Source organism: Berghia stephanieae, chromosome 1 (assembly GCF_034508935.2).
Source record: "Berghia stephanieae isolate SIO BIC M18660-M18661 chromosome 1, UCSD_Bste_1.3, whole genome shotgun sequence".
NCBI classification, from domain to species: domain Eukaryota; kingdom Metazoa; phylum Mollusca; class Gastropoda; order Nudibranchia; family Aeolidiidae; genus Berghia; species Berghia stephanieae.
In genome coordinates this window covers 21888948-21914362 of record NC_088360.1, presented here as the reverse complement: position 1 = coordinate 21914362, position 25415 = coordinate 21888948, and the positions used below count along the sequence as shown (strand labels likewise).

The window sequence follows — 25415 nt, the reverse complement described above, 5'->3', positions numbered from 1 at the left end:
TTCTTAGTCAAGCGCATTCTATCTATACCGGACTAATATACAAACTATGTGTAACCTTAAACGTTATTAGTCTGGTTAATACAGTTTAGTGAGAATTACTCATAAACGCGGATAGCAAAACAAAAAACAAACAAAAAACAAAGACAAGAGTGGCGTCATTCTCTTGCAATGACTATCCCGCACAAATCTTTGGGCCTCTTTTTCGCTCACGAAGTGCCCTAATTCGCGTCAAAATATGGGACGAAGCCGTTTCGTATATGCTATTTTAAAAAATTAATTACGACGCTGTTTATCGATGAATATGACTGAAAGTTGACACAGTTAGAAAAAAGGCCATTTTAGATTATGTCAAGCGACAAAACTCGTGCAATTACCAGAAGACCGTTAAAAATAGATTTTTAATCTTTGGAGTAAAATATTTCTAAAACTACCGGGCGTGGAGGTTTTGTCGCTGACAAGGTAATACATGAACATTTCTTCTTTTTGGTTGCAAAATTTCATATGAATATTTCGAGTACTTTTCCCGTATTTTACAAAACACCATCCTAATTTGCTCTTCAAGTTTCAATCTTTTAATCCACTTATTACGCAAGATACAACCAGAGGTCGAAAAAAAATGCCGAAAAAGCGTCCCATATTTTCGCGTTTTTTTCCTCTTTGCGGGTCATCCAAATAAATGACACCTTTGAAACTGCATAACTTCTTTATTTATGAATGGATTTTCAAAATTCAAAAACATTTTACTCAGTGGAGATAGGGCTTTGATTTTAGACAAAAATTTTCCTCAAAAAGAGAAAAAAAAACATTTTTCATAGTCATTGCTACATTCTCGTTCGATCTATAGAAAGTATGCGCTTGGCTAAGAAGCTCACAACATTTCCATCCGGAAGTATAACGAACCAACACACTAAACTATGCGTAACCTTGAACTTGTATAGTCCGGTTATGAAAGTTTTGTGAGAATTACTCATAAACGTGGATGGCGAAAAAAACAATAACAAAGGCCCGAGTGACGTCATCTACATTCCATCTATCGTGACAATTGAATATGAAAATAAAAATGACTAGAATCAACAATAATTGACGTCACTCAGGTCTTTGTTACTGTTTTGTTTGTTTTTTTGCCATCCGCGTTTATGAGTAATTGGATTCAATAGTCTGACGTCACGTCCGCCCAGCAACCAGCACTTGGTTCTAAACAGAGAAAATCGGTACTTTTTATTCTTCGTGCTGGCTGGAGCGTTTTCACGTGTCATGTGATCAGAATGTATAAGTCAAAACATGATCAGATTTATAATGTTTTTCTCCTCTGGATACACTGTTATGCTCGTCGGAGAAGTAGATATTTCATAAGGGCGTCCGCCATTGTTCCCATAGTTTCGAACCAGTTACTAAGTTACTATGCGTCATTATGAGGGAAGTGACGTCACGACTGTTGAACCCTATTCTCACAAAACTGTTTTAACCAGACTATAAACGTTCAAGGTTACACTTGTTATACTTGTTATTTTTTGTTTTGTTTTGTTTATAAGGGTTTTACGGCGCTTGCAACACATTTAGGTTATATTAGAGCCAGTAAAAAGGAAGAAAATGGGGTAGTAAAAAGTTCTAGAATTACAATTAAAGCACCCAAGAGAAAGTAAGACAAAGGGGAACTGGGAACAATAAATAGGGATTAGATGTAGATTCCAAGAGCATACCAACAATGTACTTAGTTTGAGATCACTTATAAGTCTCATCCGGACACAAGCACAAAATCCAACAGAGAGGAATACACTCAAATGCTTACATTATACATTAAAAATAACGAATATAATAATACATAACAGAGATATGATTTACAAGGAAAAAATATCATCTCCCAAAACAATAACTATGCATTTGACTGTTTCCCTCCCAGCCAGGAGTCCGGCCAGGGCCAGGACAAAACCGAGCAATCTCATTCCAAGACAAAGACAGAAAGCATGTTGGAAAACAGATATAAGGGGATAGAAGACTCAGTAAGTACCTCCCTGCCTACTATGGGAGGTCAGGATTCCCACCCAGTCCGTTATAGATAGTATGCAGATGACGTCACTCAGGCCTTTGTTATTGTTTTTGCCATCCGCGTTTGTGAGTTGTTCTCACTAAACTGTAATAACCAGACTATAAAAGTTCATGGTTACACAGAGTTTGTGTGTAGGTCCGTTATACTTCCGGATGGCAATGTTGTGAACTCCTTGGCCAAGCGCATTCTATCTATACTTCAAGACGGTTGTGTTGTGAGCTTCTTAGCCAAGCGCATACTATCTATTCTATTCTTTATCTTAGGAGTGAACCTTGACCTTTTCACACGAGGTCAACGAGATAACCCTAAAACCATTCTATCATTGAGTAACACCAGCTTTTGTTCTTATCAACCATAGTCGAATACAGTCTTGGCTTGTTAACCCAAACCTGTAATACCCGGATGTCTGAATAATTTGACGGCCTATCCTCTCAAAGGGATTAATGAAGTTGATGTCACTCAGCTCCTCGTAATTACCGCCGTTTGTGTGATTAGTTGTCACTAAATTCTCTCCACCAGACTATTGATGCTGTGCGTTTAGTTAAAATGCCCACAACATCAGCTCGCCAGATGGAACATATCAACAAACAGAACTAAGTATTGATAGTTCGAAGATGACGTCACTCAGGTCTTTGTTGTTGTTTTTTTGCCATCCGCGTTTATGAGTAATGCTCACAGAACTGTATTAAACCGACTATAAACGTTCATGGATACACACAGTTTTCTGTGTTGGTCCGGTATACTTCCGGATGGCAATGTTATGAGCTTCTTAGCCAAGCGCATACTATCTATATCCGTAAAGGTCTATGAACCAATCACCCATTCGGTGGTCTGGACACAATATCAAATAGCTGAGTGACGTCAGCTTCATTCCTTCCGATTAAAGGTCACGCATAGCGTTACGTGTTTGTCCCATTGGTCTGGGGTTCAGAGCTGGTGTTTATAGATAGTATGCGCTTGGCTAAGAAGCTCACAACATTGCCATCTGAAAGTATAGATAGTATGAAGTTGACGTCACTCATGTCTTTGTTCTTTATTGCTTCTTTATTTTATTAATTCTTTATTTTTGCCATCCGCGTTTATGAGTAATTCTCACTAAACGGTATTAACCAGACTATAACGTTCATGGTTACACACAGTTTTGTGTGTTGGTCCGTTATACTTCCGGATGGCAATGTTATGAGCTTCTTAGCCAAGCGCATACGTGACCCTCCGTCTCAAAACGGTAATATGTCGGAATGATTCAGACCCCAAAAAGTAAATTTAGAGATAGAATGATGAGAAATTGGACCTTAGAAGTTTTTGTAAAGCAAGAAATAGTATTTATACTCCAGCATAACGTAGAGAAATTAAACCCAAGTTTGATATTTGTGGCAAAGAATTCAATTTCCCTAACCGAGTGGATCCCGACATAATACCGCTTTGACACGGTGGGTCACAATTATCTGTAACGGGCCAACACACAAAACTACGTATAACCTTGAATGTTTATAGTCCGGTTAATACAGTTTAGTGAGAATTACTCATAAACGCGGATGACAAAAAACAATAACAAAGACCCGATTTACGTCAACTTCATTCTATCTATATTTTCCGTGCAGCATCACATCCAAAGGGCATTGCTATCATGTCATGGAAAGGGGGGCGGGGGGGGGGGGGGTTTATATGATAAAATTTGACTTTACCGTAACTAGTAAAGAATAATAGAGATTTGGGTAAAGTCTTTTGTGTGTGTGTGGGGGGGGGGGGGGGGGGGTCCCGATAGCTCAGTTGGTAGAGCACTCGCTTCAATCAAACGGGCCGAGATCGATTCCGGGTGCAGTCGAGATTGTTGGGGTTTTTGTTTTTTTTTCTGACCCCTCAGTCAATCCAGCAGTGATTGGGTGGATGATATGTTAGATGTGGCGGAAAGTACTAAGTGTTAGACTAACGTCCTATCCAAAGAGTATCAACCAATTGCTTTTGTCCGCTTCACGCTATAGAAACCGGGGGACATCCGGCTCCATGAGCCTAATGGCTCTGAAGGACTACTTTTTTAAAAAATGTGTGTAAGATTTCGCGAAGACTCGGGTTTGAGAGTTTATTGCCAATCGATCGATTTTTGAAGAACGGTTTTCTGGCCAAATTTTTAATACTTATTTTTTTTCCAGAGTAAGTACCACAGCTGACTGGATAATGACAAAATATTCTTTATCTTGTCTAGTATCTGAGGCTGGTAAAACTTGTTGCCTTTTATTAAGAGGATGAATATATTATTTCTGATAAACTGACAAAAACTGACGATTTGAGAGGTTTAGCATACCACACGTATCACGCATAACGCATCACGGTCTCACGTAATACTCTTCAACAGTCGAAACGTCACTTCCTTCCTAATGACGCATGGTAACCTAGTAACACTGGCTTTAAACAATCGGAACAATGGCGGACGCCCGTATGAAATATTTCCCCGGCGAGCATAAAAGCGTATCCAGAGGGAACAAAATATAAATTTGATCACGTTTTGACTTTTACACATTCTGGTCACAAGGCATATGAAAAGTTCTAGCCAGCATGAAGAATAAAAAGTAATTATTTTCTTTGTTTAGAACCAAGATGGCCGCCGTTGCCGGGCGGCGTGACATCAGACTACTGAGTCCAATTATCACATGATTATTCTCATGAAGCGTCAGTGCCGCTTTGAGATTTTTATTGGATGTCGCCACAATGTAAACATTTCCATGCACCGTATAAAAATCAAGTAGCGGTCGTTTGTATTAACCAGTAGATTTTTGTCCAATCAAAACATGGAATTTGTGACACACCTTCACATGTGCTCGGACAGGCATAGTTTGTTGTTTATAACCAATAACGTGAATGAAATCGACCTCTCTCTGACCATTGTTGTTGTTTTCATACCACCAAATGGGTGACTAGTTATCACAAGATTTTCTCGATCAATATAGAAACGTTTAAATTTACATATAGTTTTCTAAGTTGGTTTTATAGATATTATGCGCTTGGCTAAGAAGCTCATAACATTGCTATCCGGAAGTATAACGGACCAACACACAAAACTGTGTGTATCCATGAACGTTTATAGTCAGGTTAATACAGTCATTGATCACATTGCAAAATGTGCTCAAAGTGACCACCATAGTGAAGTGTTCACAGCTGTTGAAATATCTAATATCACGATTCGTCATTTTGTTCAGCTTGACACATTGACATGTTTACACCTTTCATAAACAAAGCAGCGTGTTTACATAATTTGTTAAGAAATATCCAATCGTTGGACAGCAACAAATCATGTGATTGATGACTCGGTTGGACGAAAACCTGAATAATATAGATCGCTCCCATTGATAGAATCATTTCTTCCCAAGACTGGGAGATTTGAGACAGTCACGTGATCGTAATATTTGTTTATCATTATAGACAATGGAATTGGAACCATGTTAGAGCATTAAAATATCTCTTGATGGAAAACCAGCATCATCATTATCATCATTATCATCATCATCATCATCATTATCATTATCATCATCATCATCATCATCATCATCATCAACATCATCATCATCATCATCATTATCATCACCATCATCATCATCATCATCATCATCATCATCATCATCATCATCATTCATCATCATCATTCATCATTATCATCATCATCGTCATCATCATAATCATCATCATCATCATCATCATCTTCTTCTTCTTCTTCTTCTTCTTCTTCTTCTTCTTCTTCTTCTTCTTCTTCTTCTTCTTCTTCTTCTTCTTCTTCTTCTTCTTCTTCTTCTTCTTCTTCTTCTTCTTCTTCTTCTTCTTCTTCTTCTTCTTCTTCTTCTTCTTCTTCTTCTTCTTCTTTTTCTTCTTCTTCTTCTTCTTCTTCAAGCAAAACTTCCTCGTGGAAGACTCACCAGCTCAGCATTGAAAGTAGTTTTACCGGGAGCGATACAATTTGACCTTTTATATAGCGCAATATCCACTCAATGTGCTCAAAGCGCTTTACAGGGGGTCCCTGACCAACAGCAACACGTAACATGTAGAACGAACCATGACGCCTGTTAGGCGATATTACAATTTCTTCGGACAGAGACAACTCTGTTAACGGCCAGGTACTCATTGTACACCTGAGTACGGTGAGATAATTTGAGTAAAGAGCCTTTTCACAGGACTCAACTATGCGCCGAGCGAGGCTTGAACCAGGACCTTCCGATCCGAAAGCCCTTGTACTTCCGGATGGCAATGTTTGGGATTTTCAAGCGCACAGCATCTATTAGCGGTTAAGTTCTGGGCGGTTTATATCTGTCATCTGCATTTTTTGCGGCCGCAAATATCAGGGCGAGCCGCAAATTTTGGCAAATTTCCCAAAATTGGCAAATCGTGGCAAATTTTGGGAAAATTGGCAAATCGCGTGGCAAATTCTGGGGGAAAAAAGGAGCGAAAACAAAATAACGAAAAGAAAAGTGCGAAACTTGAGAAATGTTGCAGCTTTTTTTGAGTAGTAAAAGAAAATTAGGCCTTTGATGAGTCTGACTGAAAGTGTACGTTTGTATGTGTGTGTGTGTGTGTGTGTGTGTGTGTGTGTGTATGTGTGTGTGTGTGTGTGATTGTCTGAAAAGTTTGGGCGCATAAACCACTTTACATTGTGTTAATTAATAAATGTAGCCTCCTTAAATGTAATAAATTGTCTTTTATATATGTTTTTTTCTGTATCGCGTGTTAATTTTTACAGAAACGCTTAGTTCTCCTCGGCAATTTTTTTGGCAAATTTCTTGGCAAATTTTTTTTGGGGGGGGGGGGGGGGGGGGGGGGGGGGGGGTTGGGCAAATCTTGGCAAATTTTAGGTCCCAATTTGGAAAAAAATGCAGATGACAGTTATATTGATGCACATGATAAATACGAGACAATACGTGATACGTGATGCGTGTTATCTGCTGAACCTCTCGATTTTCCCCTAGCCTGATTGCCGTCATTATAAAATCTATTTTTGGCATTCCGTTTGCTCCGACATAATACCGTTTTGAGGCGATGGATCACAAAAATATACACATATATACAGGTCTGACAACGGAAAGCAATCATGGGCTTGATTGTAACAACGTTGTAATTTAATATTGTCAATATTTTTGCAGTAGTTCAAGAGTATTTCCATTACTATAACATTGAGCCATTAAAGCGTTGGCCTATCAGACCTGAAAACAAGTATACGTCGATCAAATAGTATGTTTATCTCTCTGTGGTTAACCGAGTAGGTGTATCTGTCAGACTGGAGTATTTACTTCCGGTTCTATTCTCGATAATAAATAACAAATTTCGTTCAGTGGTGCAACCTCCACCAAGATTGCCAGGTTGCCAGACTAGGCAAACGCCAGATTTCAATTGCAAAAAAAAAAAGCCAAACAAAAGACCAAATTTTTAGTATACTATATAATGGTGTTTTTTACAAAATGTAGCGGAGAGAGAGAGAGAGAGAGAGAGAGAGAGAGAGAGAGAGAGAGGTTTCTCCGCTCCCAGTTTTAGGTCTAGCATCAGTTTCAGTTTCAGAACAATTCTGTGTGCTTGGAGAGTTTCCATTTTCTCTCCTTTTTTTTATCTTATTATTATTTTTGTTGTTGCTGTTGCATAAGAATGCCTAAAACTTGTATAAAAAGGCTAAAATATGAATTATTAAAATGCCAAAAATGTACAAAATGACCAAAAGGCCAAGCGTTCTAAAAAAAAGCCCAGGACATTGCTAAAAGACCACTTCATATCTTGTTACTAAAAGACCAAAATTGTGGAGTCTGGTCCTCGAAAAGGCCAACCTGGCAATCCTGACCTTCCCTCCACAGCCACATTCCTCATTCCTGTGATGTGACTGGAAATTGACTGTTCCGTGACAGTCATAAAACAAACCACAGATTGTCTGTTGCATTCCTTCATAACCAACTGGATGCTGTGCGTTTAGGTAAAATACTCTCAACATCAATACTCAAAACAACAAAAAAAGGCAGTGTGGCTCCGTGGTCATTGCATCGTACTGAGTTCAATCACCCGCATCTTCGCTGTGTGGCCTTGAGCAAGTCACCTCGCCCAAGCTCACTTTGCGACGCTGCTCTGCGGCTGACGCCTGAGTTATTTCAGTCTCCGCTTGGAATAGACCCTAAAGACAAATTTCCCCGTGGGGATTATTAAAGGGAATTTTTATTATTTTATCTTTTTATTCGCCAGACATATAACACAACACACGACCAACACACAACTCTTTGTGTCACCTTAAACGTAATTGATAGTCTGATTGATACAATGGGGAAAGAACTGACCATTAAAATGGCTGTCTCAAATCAAATGGGAGCGATCTATATTCATGTTTTCGTCCAACCAAGTTATCAATCACATGATTTGTTGCTGTCCAACGATTAGATATTTCTTCAGAAATGTAAACACGCTGCTTTGTTTTTGAAAGTTGCAGGCATACACCTGTGTCAAGCTGAACGAAATGACCAATCGTGAAGTTAGATATTTCAAAAACTATGAACACTTTTCACTATGTGGGTCACTTTGAGCACAAATTCCAATGTGACCAATGACCTCGAGCACTAGTCCGTTTTCTTAGCGGCAAGTTCCGTGCGTTTTGTGCACTTTTTGTAACCAGCAAACTAAGTATACAAATTGGTGCAGAAAATTATGAAGATTCGAAAAATAGGTGGCTCCAAATACCATTTTTATTGAAAAGACCTTAAAATTTGTCGTAAAGTCTATTGAAAACGCGCACTTTGTCACGTTTTTGCGCTCGATGACAAAAGTATTAAAAAAAAAAACATTCTCACCCATTAAGAACATCTTGATGTGTTTTTGATCGTGGACATATGTTTGTTTTAATGTTTTCCATTATTATTTACCAAAAATATAGCTTTTAATTATTTTAAAACATTTTTTTTTGGTCTTCTGACCGCAGAAAAAACCCCAATAAAAATTGTCCTTTTTTGCCCGTGCAACAAAACTATGAGTCATTAGGTCGACCTATCCTTTACTAAGTATGTACTAGGATGTCTTAGCGCCTGTAAACGAAAAAAACAACAACAAGAGACTAAAAAAAAAAATATTTAAAGCAGTTAAAGAGGTTTCTTTCAACCATTGTGTACAGTACAATAATGCTAAATCGAAATGCGGTTTTGTCATCTGTCACCGCCTCTCCCTTCGAGATAACGACAGCTCCATCTACCGACAATGGCATCATGTGTTGTCTATAAAATAACTGAGAGAATGAGTTTTGTCTTTTGAACGATGTCAACAAACTACAATTTTATTTTGTGCAATCGATATTCATTGAAAAGGTAAGGAACAATCTTTTTCATCTATTATAAATGTCTTATATCACCGTGATGTTATTTTACTTTATGCGCATGCTAGTGCGATAAGTATTGCGCAATGTATGACAAAGGAATTGAGTTGTGAAAAAAGAATTGGGTCAGATCAAAGCTGAGTCACAGTCATATCATAAGCCCCCAGGATGCAAAAGATAGAGTAAGATTATGGCCCATGCTTGGATCTGAACATATTTTTCTATCTTAGTATAATATAAGTTACATGTGCTATGTCAGTACTAAATTTAGACCCTTTTAGATTCGATTAGATATATATTAGCCTGTCGATGATTGATGATAGAATAACGGTGTTTATCACTACTGCTGACCGAGAAAGAAAAAAACATAACTAATTTATTATTAACTCAGTTGATCAAAAAAAGAACATCTCCACACACAATTCTACCAATACACGCTAATATTCACACACATTGCTTTACCTGTTGCATGTTCAGGTTTGGTTTTTTTAAACAATGTATTGACTTGTTTGTTATATTTCTACTTGCCAGCCTCACAGTCCTTTGTTTCCTTAAAAGCATCATGCCTGGGGACCTCGTCAAATGGGAATGCTAGTTTGATTTGTTGAATGGTCAAGATTGCAAGGACTAAAGTTCCATTCTAACAGGTATTTGGAAGTATGTGTTCGTTGTGTGTGTGTTGATGTTGTTGCTGTTGTTTTATTGTTGTTTTGCAGAGAATCTTACAACTGAGCTATCCAAGCCCCGTCAACTAATATGTGCTTAACCTTTCTCACGCAAACACACACACAAATACACACTAACACGCATACACACACACACACACTCGCACGCCCACAAACTTGTTCATTCTGTCATCTCTCAAGCTACCCTATATCGCCTTAAGATGGTAACATTTTCTGTAACTTGAGAAACTACGTAATTCACACTTTGTAGGAAATAACTTTAAATATTGTCTCTTGAGTATGTCATGGGGTTTTGATTTATTTTTCTTTCCTTCCTAGAATGCGCTAATATGGCAGGAGGAAAGAAGCGGCAGACATCCATTGTCGACTGTAAAAATCTGAACAAAGTTCCAAGACTCGATCAAGCTTCCCCTGAAATTGACTGGTCGAAGTGCCTGTTTTGTCAAGAAACCATTGAAAATTCTCCTCTCACAAACCCTAAAAAAGCAACCAAGTTAAATTGTATTGAAGACACTTATGTTGCCATTTCTGAGGATATCAAACTTTTTCATGACTCAGGTTTTGAGAGACAATGATGGACTTTACCATAAGAATTGCAGACACAGGTTTCATAAATCAAAACTCAAAAGGCTTGCAAAGAAGATAAATCAATGTAATAGTGAAGCAGTTGCAAGTCCTGATACAAGAGGCACATTAAACACATCACATATAAGCAAACACTGCTTGTTTTGTAAGGGTTGTGAAGGGGAATTGACTGAGGTCCGGACTTCTGCTCTTTCACAAAAAGTCTACTAGGAAGCTGTCCTTCTTTCAGATACAAGTATTCTTAGAGTATTTGCGGAGGGTTATCTTATTGCGATGGAAGCAAAGTATCATAAGCCTTGCCTTATACTGTTCCACAGAAGAGCAGACGATTTTAGAGGTAAAAATACTTCAGACAACAAATACAAAACACACATTGCAGAATGCAAACAGGATATTGTCAATTTTATTGATCAACAACAAGCTCGCACAGACACAAATGTTGTGTTTAAGCTGAATGATCTCTACAATTTACTTTTGTCAAAATTAAATGCCATAAATTTGTCGGATGTATATGTACATAAAACTAGATTCAAAGAAAATTTACTATCGAGAGTTCCTTCTTTAATGGAATACAGGGATGGGCGGGAAGTCTTGCTTACTTTCAAAGAGGGGAATATTATTTCACAAGCAGCTATTTCCGATTTAGATTCAAATGATGATCTTGCAATACAAAAAGCAGTTGATATTATAAGAGCAGAAATAAGAAATCATACATTCATATCACCCCTCAATATAGATCATGATAGCATTGTCAATAGTGTACCACACACATTAGTGAAAATTGTGAATGGCATTTGAAGTGGTCAGTGTTCGCTAAGTTTAAGTCATCAGAATCGACATACCATGACAATTTCACAGCTTATCATGTTGAACCACAACAACAAAAGCCCGCAAAATTCAGGTAGCACTAGAAAACAGTTGTCCAAGGAAACCCCAATCCCCGTTTATTTAGGAGTCATGGTTTTTGCCAAAACCAGAAAGAAAGGTCTTATTGATAAACTGTCTGCTCTGGGTTTATCAATTTCCTATGCTAGGGTAAAAGATATTACAGCTGAAACTAGTAAAAGAATGTGCCAGTTCTATAAAGAGACAAGTATTTCAACATCATCCAGAGATTTGTCTGTTTGTTGTTTGACAGAGCAACCAACTTATCTGCTGTCAATGAATGCCGGCGTGAACTTTTTACTAAAAAGTCACGCCTTCCAGACAATATGCCACCAACTCGTGAAGCTCTCAAACAGCATTTAAATCGAGCAGTTTACCAAGCTGGTTATGTATGGAAACACTCTCTTGCTAAAGACCCTAGTCTTCATTCCAAATCAGATTTTGGTTGGAAAGAAGATGGGATGCCAAAGTGGTCCACTTTGACTGACCTTACACATGCCTCACTAAATCTGATTAAATGTAACTGTTCATCAAAGGGATGCTCCAAAAGATGCAATTGTGTTAAGGCATCTCTTCCATGTACTCTGTTATGTGCCTGCAATAGTCAATGTTCTAGAGACAATGATTGACTTTAAACACGTTTTTCAATTGTATGTTTTCAACAATGTAATTTTAAAAAAGGGATGTAAATCTATAATAATGCTGCTGTTAAATATGTACACAGAAAAAAAAAATGTTTTAAATGGTTCAATTCTTCATTGAATAAATATGTATTGTACAATATATATATATATAAATTTAAACGTGTTATTTGCTATATGATAGAGATACATTGTACTCTTATGTTTGAGAGTGATTGTACGTGTGTGTCGGGAGGAGAAGGGGTACTTGCTTTGGCGGTTGAATTGTCTATTATTGTTTTGTTTTTTTTAAATCAAATTAATATTGCTTGATTTTAGAGGATGTGAAGATTAAAAAATGTTTTTGAAATGCATGGCATTTCAAATATATGTCAGATTCTAAACCATTTAAACAGTTTCCAGGAAGGAGATATATATTTTTTTTAATTTCCTGAAAAATCCCAATTGAATTTCGTATTTTCTTATATATTTCAATAAAATTCAAATGGAAAAATATTTTCTGAGTCCAAAGTACGCAAGGGAATAGCAAAATAACCACATCATTATAAAATATTTATAAAACCGTAATTTTTTGAGAAGAAAAAAATAAAATGTTGAAAAAATGTATTTTGTCACCTTTAAAGGGCAATAACTCTAGGTTCCAGCTATATTTCAACTTGGAGCCACCTATTTTCGAAATCCTCATAAAATTCTGCACTTTGTGTGAAAATTTCATGCTGGTTACACGATTTGCACAATTTTTCCATTAAGGGAACGGATATTATACACGTGTGCAGGTCAAAACCATTAACATCTCCAGGTTAAAACCCGTTACTGTAGCCATTATGTCGTGTCTATTTATAGATATATTTTAAAAACACATCTTTATAACTTGAACAGAAAACTCGTCCTTCATAGTAATCGATTATAATAACCCTCATCTTCCCAAAACACTCTCAAACCGAGAACGTGGGACGTCCCAGGTTTGAGAGTAGTTTGGGAATGTGTTAGTCATTTCAATCAATCGAAATTTGGAATGTTTTAAGTATTAGGGTCAAAATTATGGTTAACATTTGTTATTTCAGAGAACGGTTTTATAGATAGAATGAAGTGACGTCATTCGGGTCTTTGTTATTGTTTTTTGGCATCCATGTTTATGAGTAATTCTCACTTAACTGTATTATCCAAACTATAAAAATTCATGGTTACACACAGTTTTGTGTGTTGGTCCGTTATACTTCCAGATGGCAATGTTGTGAACTTATTAGCCAAGTGCAAACTATCTATAGGTAATTCGAAGATGGCGTCACTCAGGTCTTTGTTATTGTTTTTTGCCATCCGCGTTCATGAGTACTTCTCACTAAACTGTATTAACCAGACTATAAACCTTCAAGGTTACACACAGTTTTGTTTGTTGGCCAGTTTTACTTCCGGATGACAATGTTGTGAACTTCTTTGCCAAGTGCATACTATCTATAAGGTTAGTGAGAATTACTCATAAACGCGGATGGCAAAAAGCAATAACAAACACCTGAGTCACGCCAACCTCATACGAGCCTATCAATTGGATTCAGTAGTCTGATGTCACGCCCCCCGGCAACGACGGCCATCTTGGTTCTAAACAAAGAAAACCATTACCTTTTATTCTTCAAGCTGGCCAGAACTTTTAATATGTCTTGTGATCAGAATGTGTAAAAGTCAAAACATGATCAAATTTATGTTTTTTCCTCCTCTGGATACGCTTTTATGCTCGCTGGAGAAATATTTCATATGGGCGTCCGCCATTGTTCCGATAGTTCAGAGTTCAGAGCCAGTGGTACTAAGTTACCATGCGTCATTAGGAAGGAAGTGACGTTACGACTATTGAATCCTATTGGGGCCAAAGATTTTATGTTACAGGCACAGGAAGTGATGCAACCCCTCCAAAAATAGATTATGGAAAGTTCTATTTCAAGACATGATGCAATCCAGGGGAAGAGACCATCATGATAGCCCCCCCCCCCCCCCCCCCCCCTCCCAATCATCCTTATCATCATCGTCATTGTCGTCGTGATCAGTGTTCACCCCAACTGCCACCACCCATCATCATCATCACCTCACATACACACACGCTCTATAGATAGAACGAAATTGACGCCACTCAGCTTTTTGTTATTGTTTTTAGCCAGCCATTTTTATGAGTAGTACTCACTAAATTGTATTAATCAGACTATAGATAGTTCGAAGATGACGTCACTCAGGTCTTTATTATTGTTTTTTGCCATCCGCGTTTATGAGTAATGCTCACTGAACTGTATTAACCCGACTATAAACGTTTAAGGTTACACACAGTTTTGTGTGTTGGTCCGTTATACTTCCGGATGGGAATGTTATGAGCTTCTTAGCCAAGCGCATACTATCTATACACATTTAAGGTTACACATAGATTTGTGTGTTGGTAAGGAATATTCGGTTGGCATGTTATGAGTTGTTTTCTGTGTTTTTTTGTTTTTTTTTTTTTTTTTTTTTTTTTTTTTTTTTTTTTTTTTTTTAGTAAACGCATAGTATCAATAGTCATTCCAACACAGTCATACCGTAGCCATCGTAATGTTATTATGTTAATTAACGATGGCTACGGTCATACACACGTGGTGTGGCACATGTTACCAGCCATTAAAGTTTTGATGATTTCATCTATACTCTACTTATCATAGTCCTCGTGGGTAGCCTATAAATTGTTATCGTCACCAAGCAGCACATCAACCTGTCACCGGCACTTATCCCATTCGCCATTCACTGGAAAGTGACCTTGACCCAGTAATAGACACGGGAGGAATTAAAATTAGCCAGATAATTTTTGAAAAAAATAGCAAAAGTGCCACACTATTTTTGTATTTTAAAAGATTGAGGATAATAAACCAAAAAGGAGCAGAGATAGGCACAGTTAAACGAATCCACAATATACTTTTACATTATGACAAAATATAAGATAAATACTACTTAAATTATGAAATGATTAATGACTTGAAAATAAAAGTAGTCCTTCAGAGCCCATTTAGTCGAAGTTTATCCATGTATCTATAGTGTAAAACGGACCATAGAAATTGCTTGCTACCCTTTGGATAGGACGCTAGTCTATCGCAAAGTACTTTCCGCCAGATCTATTAGACCTAGCTACCCCCGACAGTTGGGGGGGGGGGGCACAGGGGGTCAGAAGAAAAATAATAATAATCTCGACTGCACCCGGGAACGATCTCGGTCCCTTGAATTGTGAAGCGAGTGCTCTGCCAACTGAGCCATCGGGATTCCGGAAAATCTTCTATAGACCTAATTTATTTTACCTAATACTAACTTGTCTATGAAAGTCAGCCATACTTTTGTGTGCATTTTTTATTCCATACAATAGCCTAACCATTTTGATAAGAAAAACAAATGAATTAGAATACCTAACCAACGATGAACACTCTTTGACAGCTTTAATTTTCGTTGAGGGATCTTGAGGGGCGGGGGAGGGGGGGGGGGGGGGGCTAGGTGGAAACCCAATGTTATTATCAAGATAATTTGAGTTTTAAAACACGAAGCTGGCAACTGGCAATTTGAGTGTATTGCCGACTGTTGATGCAATAAAAGGGGTTTCCCGTTTCCAGTGAAGCATCTTTTCACTTTTCTTTTCACCTAACTTTTACCCGCGGCCCGAGAGCTCCTCTCTACTCTCTACTCTCTCCTCTCTCTCTCCTCTCTATCTCCCTATTCATTATTCATTCAATCTGGTGTTTTCCAAGGAGTGTGACGGGTGAGTTTTATAGATCATAAAGATTGCAATATCCCAAGTTTTTATATGTTAATGATATTACGTAGATTTTTATTATTTGATGACAATGGTGTATTAGCACATGTGTTTTATTACGAGAGCAAGATACTACTACACTATCTACTGCTGGGAGCGTCGTGGCGGAGTGGCTACTACTACTACTACTACTACTACTACTACTACTACTACTACTACTACTACCACTACTACTACTACTACTACTACTACTACAATACTACTACCACTACTACTACTATACTCACTACTACTACTACTACTACTACTAACTACTACTACTACTACTACTACTACTCTACTACTACTGCTCTGCTGCTGCTGCTGCTCTATTATATCTACTACTACTACTACTACTACTACTACTACTACTACTACTACTACTACTACTACTACTACTACTACTACCACTACCACTACTACTACTACTGTTACTATTGCTACTACTACTACTACTACTACTACTACTACTACTACTACTACTACTACTACTACTACTACTGTTACTATTGCTACTACTACTACTACTACTACTGCTACTACTACTACTACTACTACTACTACTACTACTACCACTACTACTACTACTACTACTACTACCACTACTACTACTACCACTACTACTACTACTACTACAACAACAACAACTACTACTACTACTACTACTACTACTACTACTACTACTACTACTACTACTACTACTGCTGCTACTATTGCTACTACTACTACTACTACTACTACTACTACTACTACTACTATTACTTCTTCTACTACTACTACTACTACTACTACTACTACTACTACTACTACTACTACTAGATACTACTTTTTTTACTGACTGTGTTGGCCTCTACATTGCGTAAGTATTGGAGAACAGGTTGTTCTTCAACACAAATAATAATAATAATAAGGATTCCAAATAATAATAGTCAGTGGGCGCATGTGCGCGAAACAGACAAATCAAATGTAAGAATTTATTCTTACTCCTACTTTCACTTTCACTTTCACTTCTTGTGATAATGTTTCTCTGCGAAGACTCATGTAATGTTATCCAACGCAAATAATATCAATGGTGTTGTTTGGGTTTGTGCAATAATTTCCAGATTTAAAGACCTCAAACAGGCGGTGCGTGTTTGTTTCAGAACGTCTTTCAACTCTAAACGAACACATTTGCAAGCCTGATAACCGAACGCGTAGGCATAGGCTATAGGCTATAGGCTTTAATTTTCATCATAATCATAGTCTTGGTCTTGACCCAGTCTTGATTTAGTTTGACGTAGGTCGTCAGTCAATGTTGCTGTATGTGTAGGCGATGTCAGTTTGTTAAGAATATTTAATTTTCATTACAACAATGAGTCCATAAACATGACAACTTGGGTTATCAGACCTGTAAATAAGAGCATGTTTTCATTGTGTTGGTGGAGGTACGGGTCCAGGCGGAGGAAGAACCTTATCTGGACGCCGGTTTGGATCATTCTTGGTCTGGCTACTCATCTTCAGCTGTTCTAGCAGGATTGGATCTAGGCTGGTATCACTTCAGTCAGGGTCATGGCAGCGTACAAGCCTTCCGAAGCTGTGTTGACGAAATGAATTTGGCGGTGGAACCATACGCTACTAATACTACTACTACTACTACTACTACTACTACTACTACTACTACTACTACTACTACTACTACTACTACTACTACTACTACTACTACTACTAGAGCACGTTGTCCAACTCCAACTGCATTCCCTGTGTTCTGGACTTACTTAACCCCCTTTTTAAGTCGAAAACATAGATTGTGTTTTTATATTGGAATTTATTTATTATTCTTATTGTATTTATTTATTTATTAATTTATTATTATTATTATTATTATTATTATTATTATTATTATTATTATTATTATTATTATTATTATTATTATTATTATTAGCATTATTATTATTATTGCTGTTGTTGTTCATATTATTATTTGATATTTAACTTAGAATCGGCAACAATTTGTTTCAGTTTCAGGTTTTTAGCCATCTGTAAACTTAGGTACCACTGAAGGTGGATTTTTAAAATTAGGTCACCGATTGTTTGGGTTCCTTTCTCCATCAGGTTATATAGTATTCAGTGTGACGTTTGATAAGAACAGAACTTGCCATAAATAGATCCATTCACAGTTAGGCAAGAGTTTAGAGTTAAGGAATGTAGAGAGAGAGAGAGAGAGAGAGAGAGAGAGTGTGTGTGTGTGTATTAGAGACAGAGGGAGGGGGGGGGGGGTAAGGGTTGGGGGTGAGAGACTTTGTCAAAAACATGAATTTGAATCTAAAGACTTATAAATCATTATCTTATTATGTCTCCAGGCTCCTCCCCACCCACCTCCTACTTTCCTTCTCCCCCGTATCATCATCATCATCATCTCCATCATCATCATCATCATCATCATCTCCATCACATTATCATCATCATCTCCATCGATCATCATCATCATCATGATCCTCAACAATTTCATTATACCAGGATACTAGCATCACAAAATTTATGTACACTCCAGTACAGTTTCCTCGAACACACGTTTTCCTCAAACTCGTTTGAATGTCCTGAATTTTTTCCTTATTATTCTTTGTTATCATTCCATTCCTTCCTTGAACCAATTTATACCTCGAACACGGCTCCTCGAACTAATTGCATCCAGCCAACATTTTAAAATTTATTAATTCAAGGTTTTTGTTTTTTTTAATTGCGCCCGGTGAATTTAACACTGAAAAACTTAAATTTCCTGTTTCACATTAACCAAAGCGTATTGAGCACATATATTTCTCTTTGTAAATCATCTCTCTGTTATGCACTGTATTATGTTTTGTTTAGATATTATATATCATTTGTAAACATTTGAGTATGTTCCTCCTAGCGGGGACCTGTGCTTGTGTCTGGATGAGACTTTTGGGTGATCTCCAACTAAGTGCACTGATAGTGTGCTCTTGGGCTCTACATCTGTTTTACTATTTGAGCAAATTCCCTTTGTCTTACCTTTTCTTGGGCGCTTTAATTGTAATTCTAGAACTTTTTACTGGCGCTGATGTGACCTAAATGTGTTGCAAGTGCTGTAAAACACTTTTTAAAAAAAAAACAAAACAGTATGACAATTACCAAAGGACAGGGTTCAAATCCTGCTTTTAGTGACAAATTGTTGAGTCTTGAGAAAAGGCTCTTTACTCACTATACGCTCACTGTACTCATGTGTAAAATGAGCATCCAGTCATAAACAGCATTGTCTCTGTCGGGGGAAAAAAATGGTATTATCGGATAACAGGCATATCTCATCCTACATGTTAAGTGTTGCCACTGGCTGGGGACTCCTTTTAAAGCACTTTGAGTACGTTCAGTGGATATTTCGCTATATAAATGCTCAATTATTTTTATTTTTGTTTTTAAAAACTTCATTTAATTCATATAAAAATTTCTGAATTAGATCTGTAATCATTTTGACTCAAAACAAAAGTTTCTTCGCTTTGTTCATAATACCAGTTTGGCACAATGAGTCACAGTTAGATCTTTTCGGATTCTTAGACCATAATATATGACCTGTCACTTCAAAACACTATGTACAATGTCAGGGTGGACCTGATGCTAAAAATAGAATCATAGAATTTTAGAGTAAACTGTAAAATTGGATTGGAATAAAGGCTTTTGTTAAGAAATCGGGTTCCGTATTTGTTTTTGTTTTTTAAACACTGAAAAACATTAAATTCCTGCTTCACATTAACCAAAGCGCATTGAGCACTTTTAGTGGATATTGCGCTTTATAGAACAACTCCAGTTGTTTGGGTTTTTAAGCAGTAGTACCTAGTAATAGTAGTAGTAATAGTATTGTTATGATTATTACTATTTTTATTATTATTATTATTATTATTATTATTATTATTATTATTATTATTATTATTATTATTATTATTATTATTATTATTATTATTATTATTGTTATTATTATTATTGTATTATTATTATTATTATTATTATTATTATTATTATTATTATTATTATTATTTATTATTATTATTATTATTATGATGATGATGATTATTATTATTATTATTATTATTATTTATTATTATTATTATTATTATTATTATTATTATTATTATTATTATCATATATTATTATTATTATTATCATATTATTATTATTATTATTATTATTATTAATATTATTATTATTATTAACTGACTTGACTTAGATGCCTTTCGCGTCTCGACCGAAAGATCGGGTCGCCTTGGCTGTTTCCAGTATTTCCTGTGTGAGGTGTCTCCAATATTGCCGGTCCTCTGCTAGGGTTCTCAGATTTTCAAGGTCCCCTGCCGTTATGAGACTAATGCTTTGTCCAAGTGTTGTGAGGTTTTTGTTTAGGATCACGGGGAGTGTTGTGATCGGTCTTCCTCTGAAAAGGTTCCCGTGTTTTTGGAAGTATCCCGACATGGCTTGGTTTGCTGGTATGTTTTTGTCCCTGCGTAGTATGTGACCGAAAAGTTGCCATCGTTGTTGTAAAATGTCAAGGGAGATTGGTCTTTCTTTTGTGATCTTATAGAGTGATTCATTTGAGATCTTTTTGGGGTATTTGATGTCCAGTACCCTTCTTAGCTGTGTGCGATGGAAGGCATCCAGATGTTCTTCTTCGGATTTTGTCAACGCCCAAATGCCGCAGTTATACAGAAGTACCGGTTTTACAAGAGCATGGTACAGTTTCAGTTTGGTTTTTCTCTTTATTTTGTCACCTCTAATCCATACATTGGTGAGTTTACTGAGTGCGGCGTTTGATAGCTGTTTTCTTCTTTGTACATCCTCGGTGTCTCCAATTAGTGAGCCGACTTTCTTTGTTCTTTGTTCTTATTATTAAGAGAATTGTAAAAAAAAAATTAACTCTATGAGAAAATGCAAATGATTAAAAGTTCTGTTTGTCTTTTGATTTTGTATATTTCCACAGGTCCAGGGATATTTGGTGATTGAAACACAACCATGGAGCAGTTATGTCGGGGGGATAAATTCTGGGTAAGACCCGCTGTGAGAAGGATTGATTATGACTAAGAGTATTCTGATCATCACAGCCTGACCGTATGAATGTGATATCATAATTCTATAAATAAAATATATATACATCTCGAGTTTCATTCTCTAATCAGGTAACTGGGGGGGGGGGTTGATTTTTTAATTTTTACCTTTTCGATAAACCCCTACTCATCTAGAACCTCCTAGAGTAGTATACATAGCACTGTAAACACAAACGAAAGAGTGAAAATGGAGAGGCTTCGTATGGGAACAAAACATACAATGGATGTTTCAGTTACAAACCCTTCCTCAGCACTACAATACAGAAAAAGATGTGGAAAATAATTGGACGTTTCAGGTACAAACCCTTCGTCAGCACAACTATACACAAATAAATGTGGAGAACAAATACTTGTTTTCCACGTTAATTGTGTATTGTTGTTCTGACGAACAGTTTGTACCCGAAACGTCTATTGTCTGTTTTGTTCCCATACGAAGCCTCTCCATTTTCATGATCACCGGCTTCAGGCAGCCCCTACCATTTTCTACTTTTACATAGCACTATTAATAACGCATGAAGGATATTTATGTTTTATGTACCACGAATGCGTGCAATGATGGGTTTGGGTTTTTTGGGTCTCTCCTGTAAAATTGCGTCGTGCATGGATAGAGATTGGATCCGTCAATATAGAAGGAACGAACTTAACGTCACTACGTTCTTTGTTATTGTTTTTAGACAGCCATTTAAATGATTAGTTCTCACTGAAATATATCAATGAGACTGCGAGTATTTTGCCTAAATCTATAGCATCAATATAAGAAAATGTGCAGGCTCATGTTTATATTTATATTCTGTTATTTATAATGCCTTTACTTTTTTTTAAAAAGTAGTCCTTCAGAGCTATAAAGTCTATGGAGTCTGAATTTATCCTGATGTCTATAGTGTGAAATGGACAGTTCCAATTGCTTGATACCCTTTGGATTGGATACTTGCAAAGTACTTTGCAGAACCAGCTACTCAATGACTGCTTGGTGGACAGAGAGGGGGAATCAGGAAAAAAAGAAAATCTTAACTTCACTTGCAGCAATGTGGTTGGATCGAAAGGCCCTGGGTTCAGATCTTAGCAATGCATGGTTAAGTCATTGAACAAGGCCCTTTACTCACATTCTCACTATATTCAGGTGTAAAATGAGTACCTGGCTTTTAACAGAGTTGTCTCTCTCCCAAAATTTGTAATATCATCTAACAGGAGTCATGTCCTATCCTACATATTGTGTTGCTGTTGGCTAAGGACCCCTTGTAAAGCACGTAAAACACGTTTTGTGGATATTGCGCTATATAAATGCTCATTTGCGATACTGCTAAGAGCTGAACCCAGAATCTTTCGATCCAACCACATAAGTAAGTCAAGAAAAATGTTTTTCCTGACTCCCCCTCCCTGTCCACCAAGTATTCAAGCAGTGATTGAGTTACTTTGCATTGGAAGCAACTATCTTCCTGAAAAGGTTAAAGGGAACCGTCCATGCCTTTACTTGATTAACGGTAATCTCACTTCAATCCTTTTCTATCATCAACAGGATGTAGATTTAACCTGGAACAATAACTCCTGGCCGGAGCTTACAGAATGTTTTGAGAATACGGCCCTGACCTGGATCCCCTGTGGTTTTTTACTTGTCGTCTCACCTTTCTACAGTCTGTACTTGATTAACGGTCAAACTCACCATGGCCTTCCATTCACCAGACTGTTTGTTTTAAAACAGGTACAGTTCACTCTGCTTAATCGTACATCGGTTAATCACTCACTCCGCTTATACGCTACACATTCCCAAAAAAACAGAATTTTCTATATGATCACTCCGCTTTTTTGCACACCTTCTCTGCTTAATCACTTCCCCTTGATTCCATCTTGACTGGAGAAAAATATCTGAAAAACACACCAAAAAAAAGTAATGATTCAATTGATTCGTTCCAATGGACAAGATACGCTTCAGCGGTGAACTGATATCTTGAACATGAAGGTCCCAAGCCTGTAGTAAGCTCAGAGTGGAATTCCTACATAAATGGCACATGCAAGCTGGTGCTTAGATGTATTTTTTAGCTTCTCCACTTATCGACACACTCACCCAAACTCCCGAGGATGTGCGATTAAGCAGTGTTGACTGTACGTTCTAGTTTTCAGCTCTCACTCGCATCGTTCACGTTTATCAATGTATACCATGAGTTCATTCTGGGTGGGGTTCTGACCTCCCATAGTGGGCAGGGAGGTACTTACTGTGTCTTCTATCCCCCTGTGCCTGCTTTTCAATTGTTTCCTGTCATTGTCTTGGAATGAGATTACTTGGTTTTTTCCTGATCCTGCCGGAGTTCCTTAGCTGGGAGGGATATAGTCGAATGTATAGTTATAGTTTTAGGAGATGATATTTTTTTCCTTGTAAATTATCTCTCTGTTATGCATTGTATTATGTTTAGTTTACATATTATATTATAGGATTGGTAAACATTTGAGTGTATTCCTCTTAGTTGGGACCTGTGCTTGTGTCTGGATGAGATTTTTAGGTGATCTCAAACAAAGTACTTTGACAGTGTGCTCTTGGAATCTACACCTGTTCCCTATTTGAACCAATTCCCCTTTGTCTTACCTTTTCTTTTGTGCTTTAATTGTAATTCTAGAACTTTTTACTATCCCATTTTCTTCCTTTTTACTGGCGCTGATATGACCTTAATGTGTTGCAAGCGCCGTAAAACCCTTAAAAACAAAACAACATGAGTTCATTGTTTGAAATACTCTCAAATGATTGTAAAATTACAATTCAATTATAGCTAGTAAGTTAAGCCCATAATTGTGTTCGGTTATCAGCAAATATGTAAACCTAGACTTTTACCTTATAACATATTATGTTGCTCACGGCCACTTACTTACTTACTTACTTATCCGAACCAGCGACCATCTGAGCTCTAGCCCTTCGGTCTTGTGCCATGACGTAGTTTGTCATGGCATGCTGGGGAGTCTCTGGTCTGTCTTCCCACCCTAACCTGTATTCCTTGTCAGCTGCATAACATCAGGAGTTGAGCTGCAGATGCATGTTCCTCATATAATTGATGTTTTTAGGGTTTAGTCAAGTAGCCTTCATTTTATCTTTCCCACAGTCTCCTTCATGATTGACGGTCGCCCATTCCCCGCCACCTACTGTTTCCTGGCTTGCAGTTATCTATTTCAGTTATTCTTTCTGCTTAAAGGGCCATATTTCATAAACAGAGGATCGTCACGTCCTGGGTCATTTGTGTCGATGAGAGATTCTGTGGGCCTAAAACAAAGGGATACCAGCCCTTTTAAGAAGGATACATGATTACAATCAATCACAGATAGTCATGCAGAAGACATGGGCCACAGGCCAACCAAAGAGGGAGTATAGAAGTGTTAAAGTTACAGCACTAGGAAACAAGTATGAGCTATAGGGGTAGATTAAGAAAAGTAAGGACATACAGAGGACACCACACTACAGAATGAGTGTGAGGTGGGTGGGTGAGGAGCAGAGCGTGTACCACTCATCGGTGGGTTGTCTCCTGCACCTTAAGAGGAAGGGGTCTCACCTACTCCCTAGCCCGGTTATACCGCCGGGGACTCGGTCGCGCCCATAACAAACTCAGTAGAAACGGGGAACACCACGGGAAGGTGCTGTTATGGACACAATAATGCATGAGAGGCCATATGCAATAATCTCTGTCAGACAGGATTATGCGGCAATCAATGCACCTGGAAATGAGAGGTGTTGGGTTCGAAATGCACATCAATTTCCTTTCAGCAAGCGGGACGTCCGGCCCAGACCTTGCAGCTCCCCGCTCACGGCCACAGATTCAAGCCTGTACTCCATCAGGGTGATTTCGATGCAGATGTTGTTATAATTTGATTTATAAGTAAAAGAATATGAAACTTGTGTTTTCCCAGTACCTATAGCATTAAACAGTCAGTGGGAATTGCTTGCTACTCTTTAGATAGGACTCTAGATTATCACAAAGTACTTTCCACCAGATTTAACAGACCTATCTACCCAATCACTATTGGGTGGGTCTGAAAAGTATCCCGACTTCACCCGGGGATTGATCCTGGTCCATTTTGTTGTGAAACGATTGCTCTGTCAACTGAGCAATCAGGTCTCTATCTTGCTTCCTCCAGGACTATGATGTCAATCAATCTGTCATCTGCATTTTTTGCCAAATTGGGACTAAAATTTGCCCAAAAAAAACCCCCAAAAAAATTTGCAGAGGAGAACTAAGCGTTTCAGTAAAAATTAACACGCGATACAGAAAAAAATATATATAAAAGACAATTTATTACATTTAAGGAGGTTTATTTGACTTGAGAAATGAAATGACTGTGAATAGCGTTGTTACAAAGATTTTAAAGGATCATTATCCGTAGAGAGTAGCTTCCCTTGGTTTGGGCCCAGGCAA

The 25415-nt window shown here is 37.5% G+C and overlaps 1 protein-coding gene and 1 long non-coding RNA gene across 8 annotated transcripts in view; both read left to right on the top strand.

Moving 5' to 3' along the window:
• Positions 1-25415, top strand: part of LOC144970364 (multidrug resistance-associated protein 1-like) — a 98280-nt gene that overhangs the window by 1085 nt on the left and 71780 nt on the right. Inside the window, exons 1-3 of one of the 7 annotated variants that reach the window (XM_078909929.1) lie at positions 15738-15910; positions 20901-20965; positions 22541-22723. In XM_078909929.1, coding sequence (XP_078766055.1) covers positions 20933-20965; positions 22541-22723 — 216 coding nt within the window. In that variant the 5' untranslated portion in view covers positions 15738-15910; positions 20901-20932. Of the gene's footprint in view, positions 1-15737; positions 15911-16956; positions 17069-20900; positions 20966-22540; positions 22724-25415 lie in introns of those variants that run through there. The other 6 variants (XM_078909968.1, XM_078909977.1, XM_078909946.1 and 3 more) reach the window with 6 other exon arrangements.
• LOC144970339 (uncharacterized) lies at positions 8950-10599 on the top strand. Its single transcript, XR_013644938.1, has 3 exons — positions 8950-9354; positions 9894-10009; positions 10367-10599. It is a non-coding gene; the product is annotated as an uncharacterized LOC144970339 (long non-coding RNA).